The sequence below is a fragment of the Gossypium hirsutum genome, chromosome D07 (assembly GCF_007990345.1).
Source record: "Gossypium hirsutum isolate 1008001.06 chromosome D07, Gossypium_hirsutum_v2.1, whole genome shotgun sequence".
Lineage (NCBI taxonomy): Eukaryota > Viridiplantae > Streptophyta > Magnoliopsida > Malvales > Malvaceae > Gossypium > Gossypium hirsutum.
The window spans coordinates 26,019,616-26,034,537 of NC_053443.1; the positions used below are offsets into that span (position 1 = coordinate 26,019,616).

The 14,922-nt window shown below is 31.8% G+C and overlaps 1 protein-coding gene across 1 annotated transcript; it reads left to right on the plus strand.

The window, feature by feature from the left end:
• The first annotated feature begins 9,194 nt into the window (after positions 1-9,194).
• Positions 9,195-13,411, plus strand: LOC107954569 (Golgi SNAP receptor complex member 1-2). The gene is made up of 6 exons (XM_016890167.2): positions 9,195-9,612; positions 9,900-10,087; positions 11,422-11,511; positions 11,601-11,672; positions 12,944-13,073; positions 13,158-13,411. Exons 1-6 carry the CDS (start codon positions 9,480-9,482, stop codon positions 13,253-13,255), a joined length of 711 nt encoding a protein of 236 aa, XP_016745656.1. The 5' UTR covers positions 9,195-9,479; the 3' UTR covers positions 13,256-13,411.
• Positions 13,412-14,922: the final 1,511 nt, after the last annotated feature.

A 14,922-nucleotide genomic window follows, 5' to 3' on the forward strand; every position in this document is an offset into this window, starting at 1 on the left:
GACACAATTTAGTGTATATATATAAAATTTCATTCGTTATATATATTGAAAGGTAAATTCATTAATTCATTCAATTAATGGAACCATACAATTTAGGGAAAAAATAACAAACACTCGTCGTAAATGGGGAACGACAAACTCTATCGACATAGAACATTCTGACACGTTGACAATTGGCTTTGTCACAACTCAAGCATGACATATCTGAAGTGATTGCAAGCACTTAACGTGATAACGAAATCAGCCTTGAATGGTCCAAAGCGGCGAACAAAAATCGACAAAAGAATCGAGCATTCACCAAACTATAGAGGACAACAACAAAACCATCCCAAAAATCACTTGTAAAACTAAGATTACATGCATGAGTAAGACTAAAAATCGTGCTACAAGAGCAGACAAAAACTTCTAAAACTGAAGACTTACTAAATAATGGAAAAACAAACAAAAAACATATACAACTTAAGACAACACGAGTCCAAATCGACTCGTGAAATCATTTATTATTCTGAAATATTCTCAAAACATAAACAAATTAATAAACTGACGAAGAGCCACCCACTTATCAAAAAACTATTAGTAGTTGGTAGAGTTTTAGCAAACGACAAACATTGCCATCTATCCATCATAACTTGTGAAGACAACAAAAATACACACAAAATAGATTTGCAAACTAAAAAAGAGAGAAGACATATGTGGGGGGAGAGAGAGAGACCGTAATGAGAATAAGTTATATTATTTGATATTTGAACCTAAGTCAATTGTATTAGTAAAATTTTTAATTACCACTTAGCTAAAGCTTTATCTTAATATATTTGTACATTTTAATTTTAATTATGTACACTTTATTACTTCCATCAATTGTATATTTTAATAATGTATTTAATTGAGCTGGTGTCACAAGTTAACCCGACACTGACTCAAGATTAATAGCAACACAATGATAAACAATTAAATCTATTTTTTAATTTTAATATCATACATATTGAATTTGTAATTATTAGTAATTACTTTTAAGCCACATGCTTTCTTATTTATTGTATGTTATTTTTAAATGCAGATTTGTAGTTTCCACACGCATTTCTAACCTAATGAATAATATAATTTATATTAATTTCATAAAATGAAATATATTATTTAATAAATTTAAAAATTAATATTTAATATTATATTTGGCATTAGAAACTAGAGGTGCTCATGGGCTGGGCCGGGCCAGGTTTGGGTCAGGCCTAGAAAAAAATTTCGGCCCGTGTCCGACCCGAAATATGGGCCTGAAATTTTGTCTAGGCCCGTCCCGAGAAAAAATTCCTAACCCTGAGCCCGGCCCGCCCGGCCCATTTTTTAATAAACACCAAAAATTTATTTTAAAAATAAAAAATAAAAAAAGTATTTTAAAAATAAAAAATAAAAAAATATATTTATTATATATTCGGGCCGGGCCAGGCCAGGGCCAAAAAAGTGGTGTCCGAGACCCGGCCCGTTTTCTAAACGGGCCTCATTTTTTTACCCAAACTCATATTTCGGGCCTATATTTTACCCAAACCCTCCCATATTTTGGGCGGGCCATCGGGCCGGGCCGGCTGCCCGCCCATGAGCACCTCTGTTAGAAACTAACAGCACGTTTGGTTCGCTGTATTGGAATAGAGGCGTAATGGAATAGAGGTGTAATAGCAAATCAAGGGCACGTTTGGTTCGCTGTATTGGATTAGAGGTGTATTGGATTGGATTAGAGGTGTAATGGAATAGAGGTGTAATAGCAAATCAACTGTTTGGTTGAATGTAATGGAATAGAGGCGTAATAGTAAAACTGTGTTTGGTTGAATGTAATAGAGGTGTAATAGCATAATGGAGAAAACTAAAATGACCAGAATCCCCTTAGCATAAATTTGTTTTGGTAAATGATTATTGTTATTGTTATTTAAATTTTAATAAGATTATTTATTATCAAAAATAAATAATTGAATCATATTTAAACATAATTATTATTTAATATATTTTAATTAAAATATATAATTTAATAAAATTCTTAATAATTAGCAGAAATTTGTTTTGGTAAATTATTTTATTTAAATTTTAATAAGATTAATATCAATAATAAATAATTTAATCATAATTAAACATAATTATTATTAAATATATTTTAATTAAAATATATAATTTAATAAAATTCTTAATAATTAATATTCTTATATGAATTTACTCAAACCATAATTATTATTAAATATGATACTGTAAAATATAAAATAACATAATTATTATTAAATATAATATAATTAAAATATATAATTTAATAAAATTCTTAATAATTAATATTCTTATATGAATTTACTCAAATCATAATATATGATTATAACTAATATGATTTAATTAAATATATGATTTAATAAAATTTAAAATTATTATAACTAATATGATTATAGTTTATGAATTTGTATAATTTAAAATAATAATTATTACATATAATTTAATAATAATATATAATTTCATAAAATTATTGATAATAAAAATTTTCTTATATGAATTTATACAATTTAAAATAATTAATATTAATATAATTATATAGTGATATATAATTTCATAATGTTCTTATATGAATTTACTAAAATCAATATATAACTTGAGAATTATATTATGCATAAACATAATTAACTTATATTAAGAAAACGTTAGATGAAAATGAAATTGTACATTAAAATCCATATGTTATATAGTTTTACAACATCAAAAAGTTTGAACATTGATATTTAATGGTAAGAAAGAAATCTCCTAACCCATTCCAATCGGGCAACTGAAGGTAAACTAAAGAAAACGATCATTTGAGTTGGATGGTCGGGAATTTTACTCAATGCATCATATCGTTGATCGTCGGTTAAACCTTCAATTGACCATAAGGCTGAATATAAATTTGAAGCTCTCTCTTCCATATGTTGTTCTGACTTCTGCTGAACTACCACCTCGGAGGCAAAACTCCTACTGATTTGATCGCCAACGGCCTGGATTTTCTCCCCGAACAAAGTGGCAGCCTCATTATCTAGATTTCTGGATTTTCGCCAATGACCAAAAATTTCTAGTTCATAGCATGAGCAATAGCATGCAATTATCTAGATTCTAGAGGTTCATAGTTAAGACAAAGCTTAGCATCGAACAAAGTAATCATCATTTGATGTTCCTTGGCCAGTATCCAAGAGATAATTAAAAGAGAAAGAAGCAACATTGTTAAACATTAAAAAAGGGAATGGCTGTTAGGATAGGAGCAAGTGTCCTCTTTTCATTACAATAATTCTTCCAAATAAAGAACCAAGCCCCATACTGTACAGAAAAAACAAAGCAAAATCTGCAAACAGTTTCCTGTTTATTCTTTCTCCAACTCATAGCAAAGAATAACAAAAAATGGAAAGGGAGTGTCTTTTGTAAGCTTTCTTAATTTAAATGAAGTCCGCAAGGCAAAATTTCACTGTATATATGTATATAATATGGTATTAAAAAAAACATGAATACACAAATGTACCACAATCCATATAACAGAAATTATTTAAATGTTCAAATTTGTATACCTATAATACCTTAAAACACGAATATGACACGAAATCAATACGAATATGCAGATTGCCAAGCATAAAGTATACTATCCTGTTGTCTACCTAAAGACCCATGTCTCTCAATCTACACCGAAAAGAAAATATAAATATATATTTCTTCTCAATTCATCTCCTTAAATAGTCCTTCAAATAAGGAAGAGCAGATCTCCTTTGAAACCCAAATAAGAAACAGGAAATTAAACCAATCAAAAACTGAAATTTTCTATTTAAGTGATGGAAGAATGAAAAAAGAAGAAGAAAGAAACAACAAAAAGAAATCAAACCCGTTAAAACCAAACCTGTTCTAACACTAAATTCACATTGTTTATCATCACTCATAAACATATATGAATAGAAAGTAAAGCAAAAATTAACAAAAAGATTCAATCAAACGCAGCATAAAATCCAGTAGGAAAAAAAGAGAAAAGAAACTGTAAAATTAAATAAAACCCAGTAACATCAAAGCTATCCCAACACTAAATTCACTGTGTTTATAATCACATAAGCAAAATTAACAAAAAAAACAATGAAACAGAGAAGGAAAAAAAAACGGAGGAAAAAAAAAGCCAGTCAAAATAAATCAGACCCATAAAAATCAAAGCTGTTCTAACACTAAATTCACAGTGTTTATCATCACCTGATAATCATATATGGAAAATTAAGGAATTAACAAAAGACTGAATGAAACAGAGGGTTAAAAAACCCAAAAACAGTAGGAAAATAATTTGAGAATTACTTGATTGAGAGGATCAAAGAAGGGAAATTAGTGGTAGATCTTTCGTAGCTGTTCAATCCAGATGAAGAGAAAGGACGGCGACTCTACTTTGTGGGGGGCTCTAAAATATAAAAGGAATTTAACGGTGAGGGAAGAGGTTCATGCACGGAAGACAACCCCACCTAAAATTTCACGACAGAATAATCAACGGAAGAAGTGGGAAATGGGAGGAGAAAATGATTAGGACGGAAGAGGAGAGGGTCGGGTAGGGAGGGAGGGTAAAACAGGGAGATGGGGAGGGAGGCCAGAAGTAATAGCTAATACAGCGAAAAGGGAAGGGATTGGAAAACATGGGAATTTGGGGATTAGGGGCGTAACCGATTACGCGCGTAATACCTATTACAGCGAACCAAACGCCGGAATAGGGGCGTAATGTAATACGCACGTAATCGGGGCGTAATGGATTGGGTAATACGGCGAACCAAACACGTCCCAATTGTTTGGTTGAATGTAATGGAATAGAGGCGTAATAGTATTCTTGTGTTTGGTTGAATGGAATAGAGGTGTAATAGCATAATGGAAAAAACTAAAATGACTAGAATACCCTTAGCATAAATTTGTTTGGGTAAATGATTATTGTTATTGTTATTTAAATTTTAATAAGATTATTAATATCAGTAATAAATAATTTAATCATATTTAAACATAATAATTATTAAATATATTATAATTAAAATATATAATTTAATAAAATTCTTAATAATCAATATTCTTATATGAAATTACTCAAATCATAACATATGATACTATAAAATATAATTTAACATAATTATTATTAAATATATTATAATTAAAATTTAATAAAATTCTTAATAATTAATATTCTTATATGAATTTACTCAAATCATAATATATGATACTATAAAAGATAATTTAACATAATTATTATTAAATATATTTTAATTAAAATATATAATTTAATAAAATTCTTAATAATCAAAATTCTTATATGAATTTACTAAAATCATAATATATGATACTATAAAATATAATTTGAAAAAATTAATATTAAATATATTTTAATTAAAATATATGATTTAATAAAATTTAAAATAATTATAACTAATAAATTTTCTTATATGAATTTGTATAATTTAAAATAATTGTTATTAAATATAATTTAATAATAACATATAATTTCATAAAATTCGTGATAATAAATTTTCTTATATGAATTTATATAATTTAAAATAATTAATATTAAATATAATTTAATAATGATATATAATTTCATAAAATTCTTGATAATAAATTTTCTTATATGAATTTATACAATTTAAAATAATTAATATTAAATATAATTTAATAATAAAATGTTCTTATATGAATTTACTAAAATCAAAATATAACTTGAGAATTATATTCTGCATAAACATAATTAACTTATATTAAGAAAAGGTTAGATGAAAATGAAATTCTACATCATAATCCATATGTTATATAGTTTTACAACATCAAAAAGTTTGAACATTGATTTTTAATGGTCAGAAAGAAATCTTCTGACCCATTCCAATCGCGCAACAGAAGGTAAACTAAAGAAAACGAGCATTTGAGTTGGATGATCTGGAATTTCACTCAAAGCTCGATACCGCTCATCGTCGGTTAAACCTTCAATTTCCCATAAGGTTGAATATAAATTTGTAGCTTTCTCTTGGATGATCTGGAATTCTTCTGACTTCTGCTGAACTACCACTTCGGAGGCAATACTCCTACTGATTTGATCGCCAACGGCCTTGATGTTTTCGGCCAATAAAGTGGCAGCCTCATCAAATGAAGAATACATATTATCACGAGCATCAGATTTCTTCTTTCTCTTGTTTGAAGATGAGGAACCCCCTTGGTCTCTATCTCATTGCGACTCCGCAGCAGAAACATCCATGTCATCCAAAGAGACGTCAGCTTTGCAGTCATAGAATGAGTTTCTTTCTTCATCCATACCTGTAGTAAGTACACCCTCAGCATTTATTTCTTCAAGAACATCAGCAGCTGTTTGAGCATCTTTCCCAGTTGCTCGATCTCTTGCGTATATGGTAGTAAGCTGGTCGTAGTAAGGGAAAGTACGATGTCTGAATTGAGCGGCTTCTTTGTGACTCTAAAAAAATGAGGAAATCATATTAGTTATAAGTTTGGTAAAAATAAGATAATAAAGACTTGAAATAATCTTACATTTAAATATGAGTCCCAAACCGCATCTTCAGCAACAACGAGCTGCCTATGCTCGTCCCAACCAAAACCGCTATTGTTTTGGCCATTAAGCATGTCATAGACGATTGACCACTCCCTTTTTAGTAACCTAATCCTTGATTCAATATTAGGTTTCGCCTTCAACATTGCATTTGGTAAAACCTTTTGTAGCATTCTTTCCAACTCGTTTAAATAACCGGCTTTGAACCCGGTATCAGCATTAAATGTTCCAACATTGTGCAGGTCCACCATGCAGGAAACCAATGCTGCATCTTCTTCTGGAACCCATTTTCTTTTGGTTCCTCGAGAAGCTTGAGAAGAAGCATTTGATTCTGGAACACCTGACATAATTATCTTAAGAACAAAAAAAAAACAAATTATATTAATTACTATTTTAACATCATGAATCAAAAGGTGAACACTTTATAAAATTATAATTAAGTTCAATATCATGACTATGGAACACAAAACTGCACAACACAGATTACCTTCAGCTACAAGTTTTTAAATGTTCCAAACATTTCAAAATATATTACTTGACTAAATATTTTCAATTTTTTTTCAAGGTTTTTCATATTTTATGAGTTACAAAAATTGTCATTATAGGGCTCAGCCCTCCACATTAATCTAAAATATATATAATAATTTATTTACCCTTCTAATTTTATAAAAATATCACTTTGGCTTCATATTTAATTTTTTATTCTTTTATTTTTTATTTGTATTTTTTATCAAATAGATGAAAATTTTAATATCTTTTTAACTTCATTTTTTAATTCATGTGTATCTCACATAGCAAAGCTAATAAAAGTTAAATTTTCTATCTATTTTGAGGTTATTTAATAAAATAAATAAATTTAAAAGTTAAATGGATGCTAAAAAATTAACAACTAAAATAAATTGGTTTTAAAAGTTGGAGGCGAAAAACCATGTAAAAAAAGCTTGTTTAAATTTTGACCATCTCTAATCATACCCATCAAGATCAAAAGTAAAGGGCACACCGATGCTTCCCATGCAATGAAAATGATGATTTATAACCCTCTCTAAGCATGCTAGAGCCCAAAAACTTGATCTTCAGAAATACCTCACTTTGGCCATTCATTCTATGATTTAATGATTTAAATTACCCCTTACAATTTGGACATTCCATTTTAGGAATTTGCTATATGGATATATAGATATGGTTATGAATTATGCTATAGGATCTCATCTTTTGCCCATATTCAACTAACTTTTACCTGTATAAAACTCAATAGGATTCTCTGTTGAACTGCACATACATGAACAATGATGATGTCCTATAAAATGACTAAAATTATCCTAAAAGTACAATAAAGACTCGTTTACATTCCATCATTAAAATTAATAAGAACTTCATATTTTTCTTCTCCACTAGGAAAGTCCAAATAGCTATGGAAATGTTTGTTTCTTTTCCTAATATTATTCCATTACTATTGCTCTTTCTTGTATTCAATGTTCTTCCAAAGACGTGTAACTTACCATGCACTAACATTTTCTCATCTCATAATACTGTTAAACCTAACCTAAAACTTGAGCTTGTATGCACTGCAATTGCAGCCAAGCAAACCCATGAATTATGGAACATATTAGCGTACCAGATCAACTAAATGCACTTCTCTCCTGGATTCTGATTTAGTAAAATGGCAACTACTCGTTAAAATATTGAGCACAATGTCAAGATCAACATTCTGAAGCTTCCCTTCCACCCCCTCTAGATTCAAGAAGATTAATGTCAAGTACCCTACCCTATGTGGTTTCTCAAGCCACACAAGAACAAACTGCTCATCACATTATATGCACAAAAAGGACAGTTCACATATGCCTTCAGAGAAGATTTGATAACTACTACCCTTGGTTCTAATGCTGGTCTACCTGAAGAATGGCTACCAACATGAACATGCCATTCCATAATATTAAATTAAAAGGACTCATACCAACATGAAACACAAATCAGCATGCAAAAAAATTCAGGCAAAAAAATTCTGGTCTACTCTCTGCTGATTAAATAGAGTTTTATTCAGGCAAAAATATTCTTGAATTCAACTGAAATTATATCAGCATGTAAGCAAATATTTTTATGACCAAAATCAGCAGCAGCACAATGAAAGCAGCCACAATCCAAGGCAAAGACAGGCAAAGAAATGAAAAGTTCAAGATTCATACCTCAAGATTCAAAAACCAAACGCCGAGACCGAGAGAAAAAATGAAGCAGTGGATTTCAAAAACCACAACAAATGAAAGGGAAAAAATGAAAAAAGAGACCGAGAGAGAGAATCGGTAAAGAAATGGGAGGAGAAATGATGAGGACAGAAAAAGGAGAGGGTGGAGGTCGATTTCGGGTAGGGAGGGAGGGTAAAACAGAGACTTGGGAAGGGAAGCCGGACGTAATAGGGTAATCGTCGATTTGGGAAGGGAATAGAAAAGTAGAGAATTTGGGAATTAGGTCGGTATTGTAATAGGCGCGTAATACCGATTACAGCGAACCAAACGCCGAAATAGGTCGGTAATGTAATAGGCGCGTAATCGGGGCGTAATGGATTACCTATTACACTGAACCAAACACTAGATATAGATGAGTAATTGGGCCTTCACGAGAGTTTATTTTGGTAGAATGGAACCATAGTTTGATTCTCTGTTGGGCCCATGCTTAGGTTCAATGGTCCAGATGCAAAATAATAAACCACGAATAACCATAGAAGAGCATCCTCTCTTCTCTCCCTCAAACTCTGAGAAACAGAAAATCGAAATAGAAGATCATCGAAAATAAAGAAAGCAAGTAAGCTTCCAACACTCGGCAGCATTTTTGAATTCTGTAATTGGATGAGGGTTACTAACCTGAAATAACTCAACCAATCTCCATCGTTGGACGCACATAAGAAACGAAACTAGAGCCAGGGATCCGAATTTCAAACACCAAGATCTAAATGACGGATCCGAATCTGGATCTGCAAGAATCGGGTTGGGAGGAACTCAGGAGAGAGGCTCGAAAGATCGAGGGTGATCTCGATGTCAAACTCTCTTCTTATGCTAAGCTCGGTGCTAGGTTCACCCAAGGAGGTTTGCTCTTTTACTGCTTCCTTTTTCATTTTATTATCTCTAGATTTTTGTACCAAATGCTTCTTTTTTTGTGCTATATAGTTGCATTTTGATTTTCTTTTGGTAGATTACAGTAATTATGAATAAATCTGTTAAAAAAACTGAACAAACTCCAATGGCTGAATAGATTGGATCTTTAATACCAAAGAGCATATATTTATTCCTTGTATTTAAATAGCCTTTGAAATCTGGTTAGATTCTTTTTTCCCCTTTGTGATGATATATGTATTCACATTGAGCTTATCTAGATACTGGGTCGCCAACCGTTGGGTCAAGTAGATCATGGAAGTCTATGGAAATGGAAATTCAGTCATTGCTCGAGAAACTGCTGGACATAAATGATGCCATGAGCAGATGTGCTGCGTCTGCTGCTTCAACTACTTCAGTAACCCAGAAGCTTGCAAGGCATAGAGACATACTACATGAGTTTACTCAGGTTTGTTTGTTGTCTACTCTGTAATTTTTATCTAGACTTGTTATTAGAACTCAGGTTTCCATGTATAATTACCAGGTGCTATAAGCTTCAATGAAATATGAACATTTCCTGATATTTTGCCCTACATCACTGCTAGATATTAAATTATGTGTAGTGTATAGTCTTGCAACTTCTAATTATTGCTGTTGTTTTTGTATTCTTTTTACCACTGCAATTGGAAAAACTCTCTTCCAACCTCTAAGTCATTGTTACCATTATGTTTGTGAGCCATGGTTCAAACTGATAATATACCAAATCATGACACCATCAAGGCATGCTTATAAACATGTTTGATTGGTTGTTTTGGCAATTCTTACTAGGATATCTGTACCTCTATTTGAAATAAAATATAATTCAGTTATTCTATTTCTTAATTGTAATTAGTTCATGGCTCATGATTGTTACATGCCTGACAATCAGTTCAGTGGGATAAGAAATACAGTATAAGCAGCAATTAATCTGTACCTCTGTAAATTTGTTTATGGCAACATGAGTATAATTATACTATTGTTTTATTGTTGCTTTTCATTTTTGCTATATGCTATATGAGTCAAGTTCTCAAAAGATTTTTGGTCCATGGTTTTTTTTGTTGATAATTGATGGCCTCGTACCAGCAACTTCATATACTTCCCTAGCAGTTTTAGAATTTGAACTCTTGACATTATATCTTTTGTTGTGTATTTGCTCTGTTCTCTACTTGTGTACTTGGGAAAAATAATTTCCATAGACAATTGGGGATGTATAAAATCCTTCCCATTTACATGAAAAGTTTCTGCAGGGGTAGCATGTGATTTTCCTTTATGTTCAAGTTTACAGTTAGAAGTGCCCTAATCTCCTCTTTTCTTGAACCATGAGAGAAGTGGAAGAAGAGCGGCTGTTGGTGGTAGCTTAACAGTTTGAGCTAATCTCTAATTCATTCTCAATTTCTGAAAAATCATAGATTTCTCCCCAACAGATTTACATTTCTGTATGCTCCAAACCCAGGGTTGCTGTAAGTTCTTTATTTGCTACCCTGGCTCATTGCACTATAAATTTATGTTTCCATGATCCATAGAATTATTCTCTGCTACACTTTCATTGTCATCAATTATAGATCGAACTAGGCCCCAAATGTGTTCACTCATCTGCTTTTTGGACTGTCGATTGTCTTCATTGCACTTTGGTTCATTGCTCTATAAATTATGGCATCCATGTTCCATTGAATTGCCCCTAGTTATTGCTGCTTTTGGCTGTTTATTATTTGGACTAGTTGATTAGTTTTCTATCGTTTTGAAGCAATGATATATCTTTGTTAGGAGTTTAGAAGAATCAAAGGAAACATAAATTCAATGAGGGAACACGCGGAGCTTCTGAGTTCTGTCAGAGATGATATTAATGAGTATAAGGTAGTCATATGATTTCAACTCTTAATTTTGTCACTGCCATTGCTAATATCATGTTGTTTCCCAAAGTTTACCTATTTGCCATAATGCAGGCATCTGGGAGTATGTCACCGAGAATGCAATTACTCAGAGAGCGAGCTGCCATCCATGGAAGCATAGCTCATGTAAGATTTAAACATTCTTTTATCAATGTTTATTGTGGTGCATGCTTTGTTGAAAGAACTTTCCCCTTCTGTGTTTTACCTCAATGTGTTTTATCCTGGTATAGTTTAATTGGTTTTGGATTAGGTGTGCGACACAATTACGCATTATAAACCGAAGAAACAGGTGAACCTGTTGGTCAGAAACCTAAAACTAGTGTCTAGCATGTAGAAGCCAAAAATCTCAGTGGTTGAAACCACCATTGTCAAGCCTCCATGAACTAGTCTCAAAATCCAAATGCATATTACCAAAAGTTAGCTCAAAGCTTTGACAAAAACCACTTTTTATATGAGATACATGAACCCAGAATCAAGCCCTTACAAATAAATACAAGGGAAGTGCAAAAAGATGAGCCCTAATCACAAAGCCCCATTTACAAATTTGTCTAGAACAATCATTTCTATTGCTTAGATGTGGCGTTCCATCAGTTTGGTTTTGGTTGCTTAATGATGTATACCTCTTTACTCTTGCTTATCATTTCTAAACGCGTCCTTGGTTGCTTTATTGCAATTTGAAGGATCTAGGTTTTGAAATTCAAACACTAGTACGACACAAGTGACTTGTGTCTCATGAAAGTTGATTCTGGTGCTGTTATCTGCTTATATGGGTTATTCATAGTTGTGGATTGATGGGTGTTCACATGTCATACTTCATACTAGCTTTGGGGCCATGTCTGCATCATTTGTACTTTTAGTATAAGCGAAAGTATAGTTTGCACTAAGTTCTAATTTACCCAAAAGAGAAAGATTTAGAGTTGGAGTACAAGAGGTGAAGGTGAATTCCATTGAAGTCCAAAATTGGTTGCAAATAGATATGCTGATAAAATTTTATTTTACATCTTTCTTATGCACAAACATCCGTCTTTGCTCACAGATCTTTCTATTTTATCTTCTCTAGCTGTGTCTACAGGTAACTTGGGTATGTTAACTCCATTTTTAATTGATAAGATTAATGTAGCATAGAATAAACTTTAGGCTTCCCATTGGTTTCGTAATATTTTGTTTGTTTAGCATAGAATAAACAGAATGTAAACAAAGTGGAAATAAAGCAAAGAAATAGTCGATTCCCTCAGCAGATAGGTGGTTTCATGATATTTTTGTTTGCTAGCTTCAGTGCCCTGTCTCAAAGTAGCTTGTATTTATTATTACTATTATTATTGGTTAGTTTTTCTTCCCTATTTGTCTAATGATTATTTCATTTCTAATTTTCTAACCTGTATGTCTGCCTTCTATAGATAGATGATGTGATCAATCAAGCTCAAACGACAAGAGCAGTTTTGGGCTCTCAAAGAGCTTTGTTTGGAGATGTTCAAGGGAAAGTAAAAGTTTTAAGTGACAAGTTCCCTGTTATCCGTGGCTTGCTTGGTATTTTTACTATGTATCTTCATTATTGACCTTTTATTATGTATACTACTATTTTCTACTAATTAAAAATCCTCTATTTTCTAGGTTCCATCAGAAGGAGGCGTTCAAGGGACACTCTTATTCTGTCAGCAGTAATTGCTGCTTGTACGTTGTTCCTTATTATTTATTGGCTCTCAAAGTAACTAGGGATGTAATTCATATTAATATACAAATGTTGAAAGCTGCTGTGTTTCGCTAAGAGATTTTTGCTAATAAATTGGTAGAACAGATCACACTCTGTTTAAGTTTGTGGTACCCCCTTTTTGGTGCCATTACACAGAAAATCTCATTTTGTTTCATATGCAAATCTTCAACTCGGTAGTCGATGAGTGGTTGGTTGTGATGCTTCCATGTTGGGTCCATTTCAGTTGTGGTCACTCAGGGTCTGATCTAGTTTTAGCTGCCTTGCTGCAAAGAGCATTGTTGGTGGTTTTAGGTGCATTTAATTCCCGAGAATGCCAATTTTTGGGCTTGATCCATTGCTATCTAACACTGACAGCGGGGACAATCTTATATATGCCTGTCTTATATTTTCAACAAAACATGATCTAATATTGGTGCCTTTCTTTTCTAAATTATTTGAACCCATTTTTTAGACTTTGTCATTCTTAATAATGGAGATCTTAAATTTGATCCCTGGTAGTCTCATATTCTAAATTCTAGAGAGAAACTTTGGGAAGAGTCAAAAGAACTCTTAGTTTAGTGTAAAATATATTTACCCCCGCAATTTCAAAGCTCCTTTATTTATTAAGCAAATTTAACTAAATGATAATTAAATACTTACTATTCATGTAAGTATTTGTATTTAGTTTATTTTTAATTACAAAATAATAAATTAATTACATATTACAGTATCACAGGCACAGGCAGCCCATTTGTGGTTCGTTGTGCAATTGAGTTGCGGGACGTACAACGTACTTTAGTTTTCCCAGTGAAACCGTTCACTCTATCATCAAGTCTGGGGATTCCTGATATGCCAAATTATCGAGGCTAAATATTTATATTACTATTCATCCCACCAGGCCAACACCCCCAATCACAGATAAGGACTTTTCCTTCCCAAGCTTTCTAGACGCTCTCGCTTAGCCAGATTTCTCTCACCTATAAATTAATATATTGTTAGCTGTCTAAACAGTTTTGTACAAAATTCGGAAAAACAAACAACTACTGTATTTTGCATTTATTACCGATGTTCAAAATCTGCATTATGCAACTTGTTAGATTTTCTTTCAACTTTCAAACACTTCATTTTGAATTATTGTCTGTGCTAGGAGATGATGGAGATATATTTATCAGAATGTAATTTTATAGGCTATATAGGTATGGTGTTGGTGTTTTCTTGGCGGTGGACTGGGCATGAACGCGATTCTTCGACGAAGATGGATCATACTTAAAAGGCTGAGTTTACAATGTTAGTAACTTCATATTCCTAAAAATTACATATAAACTCTTAAAGTTTATATTTTAAGTACTAGCCATTAACTAATTAGACTTATGTATTGGGTCTATATATAACCAAAGGTATGCACTTGATAAGTTTGGAGGTACAATATTCTTTTATAAATATTATTATTATTTTTCAAAATAATTAAAATATTTTTCTCAAAAGATTTAGAAATGTATGAACATAATTTTCTATCAAAAAATGTTATGGAAAATCATATTTTATGCCACAAGATATGTATCATGGGTAATATACTTTTGTGTGCAATTATTCACATAAGATTTAATTTTGTTTGCTATTTTTAGGGGTTTAAATTTCGGTTAAAATCAAATTAATTTATTGAACTGATCTAATTCGGTTTATCGG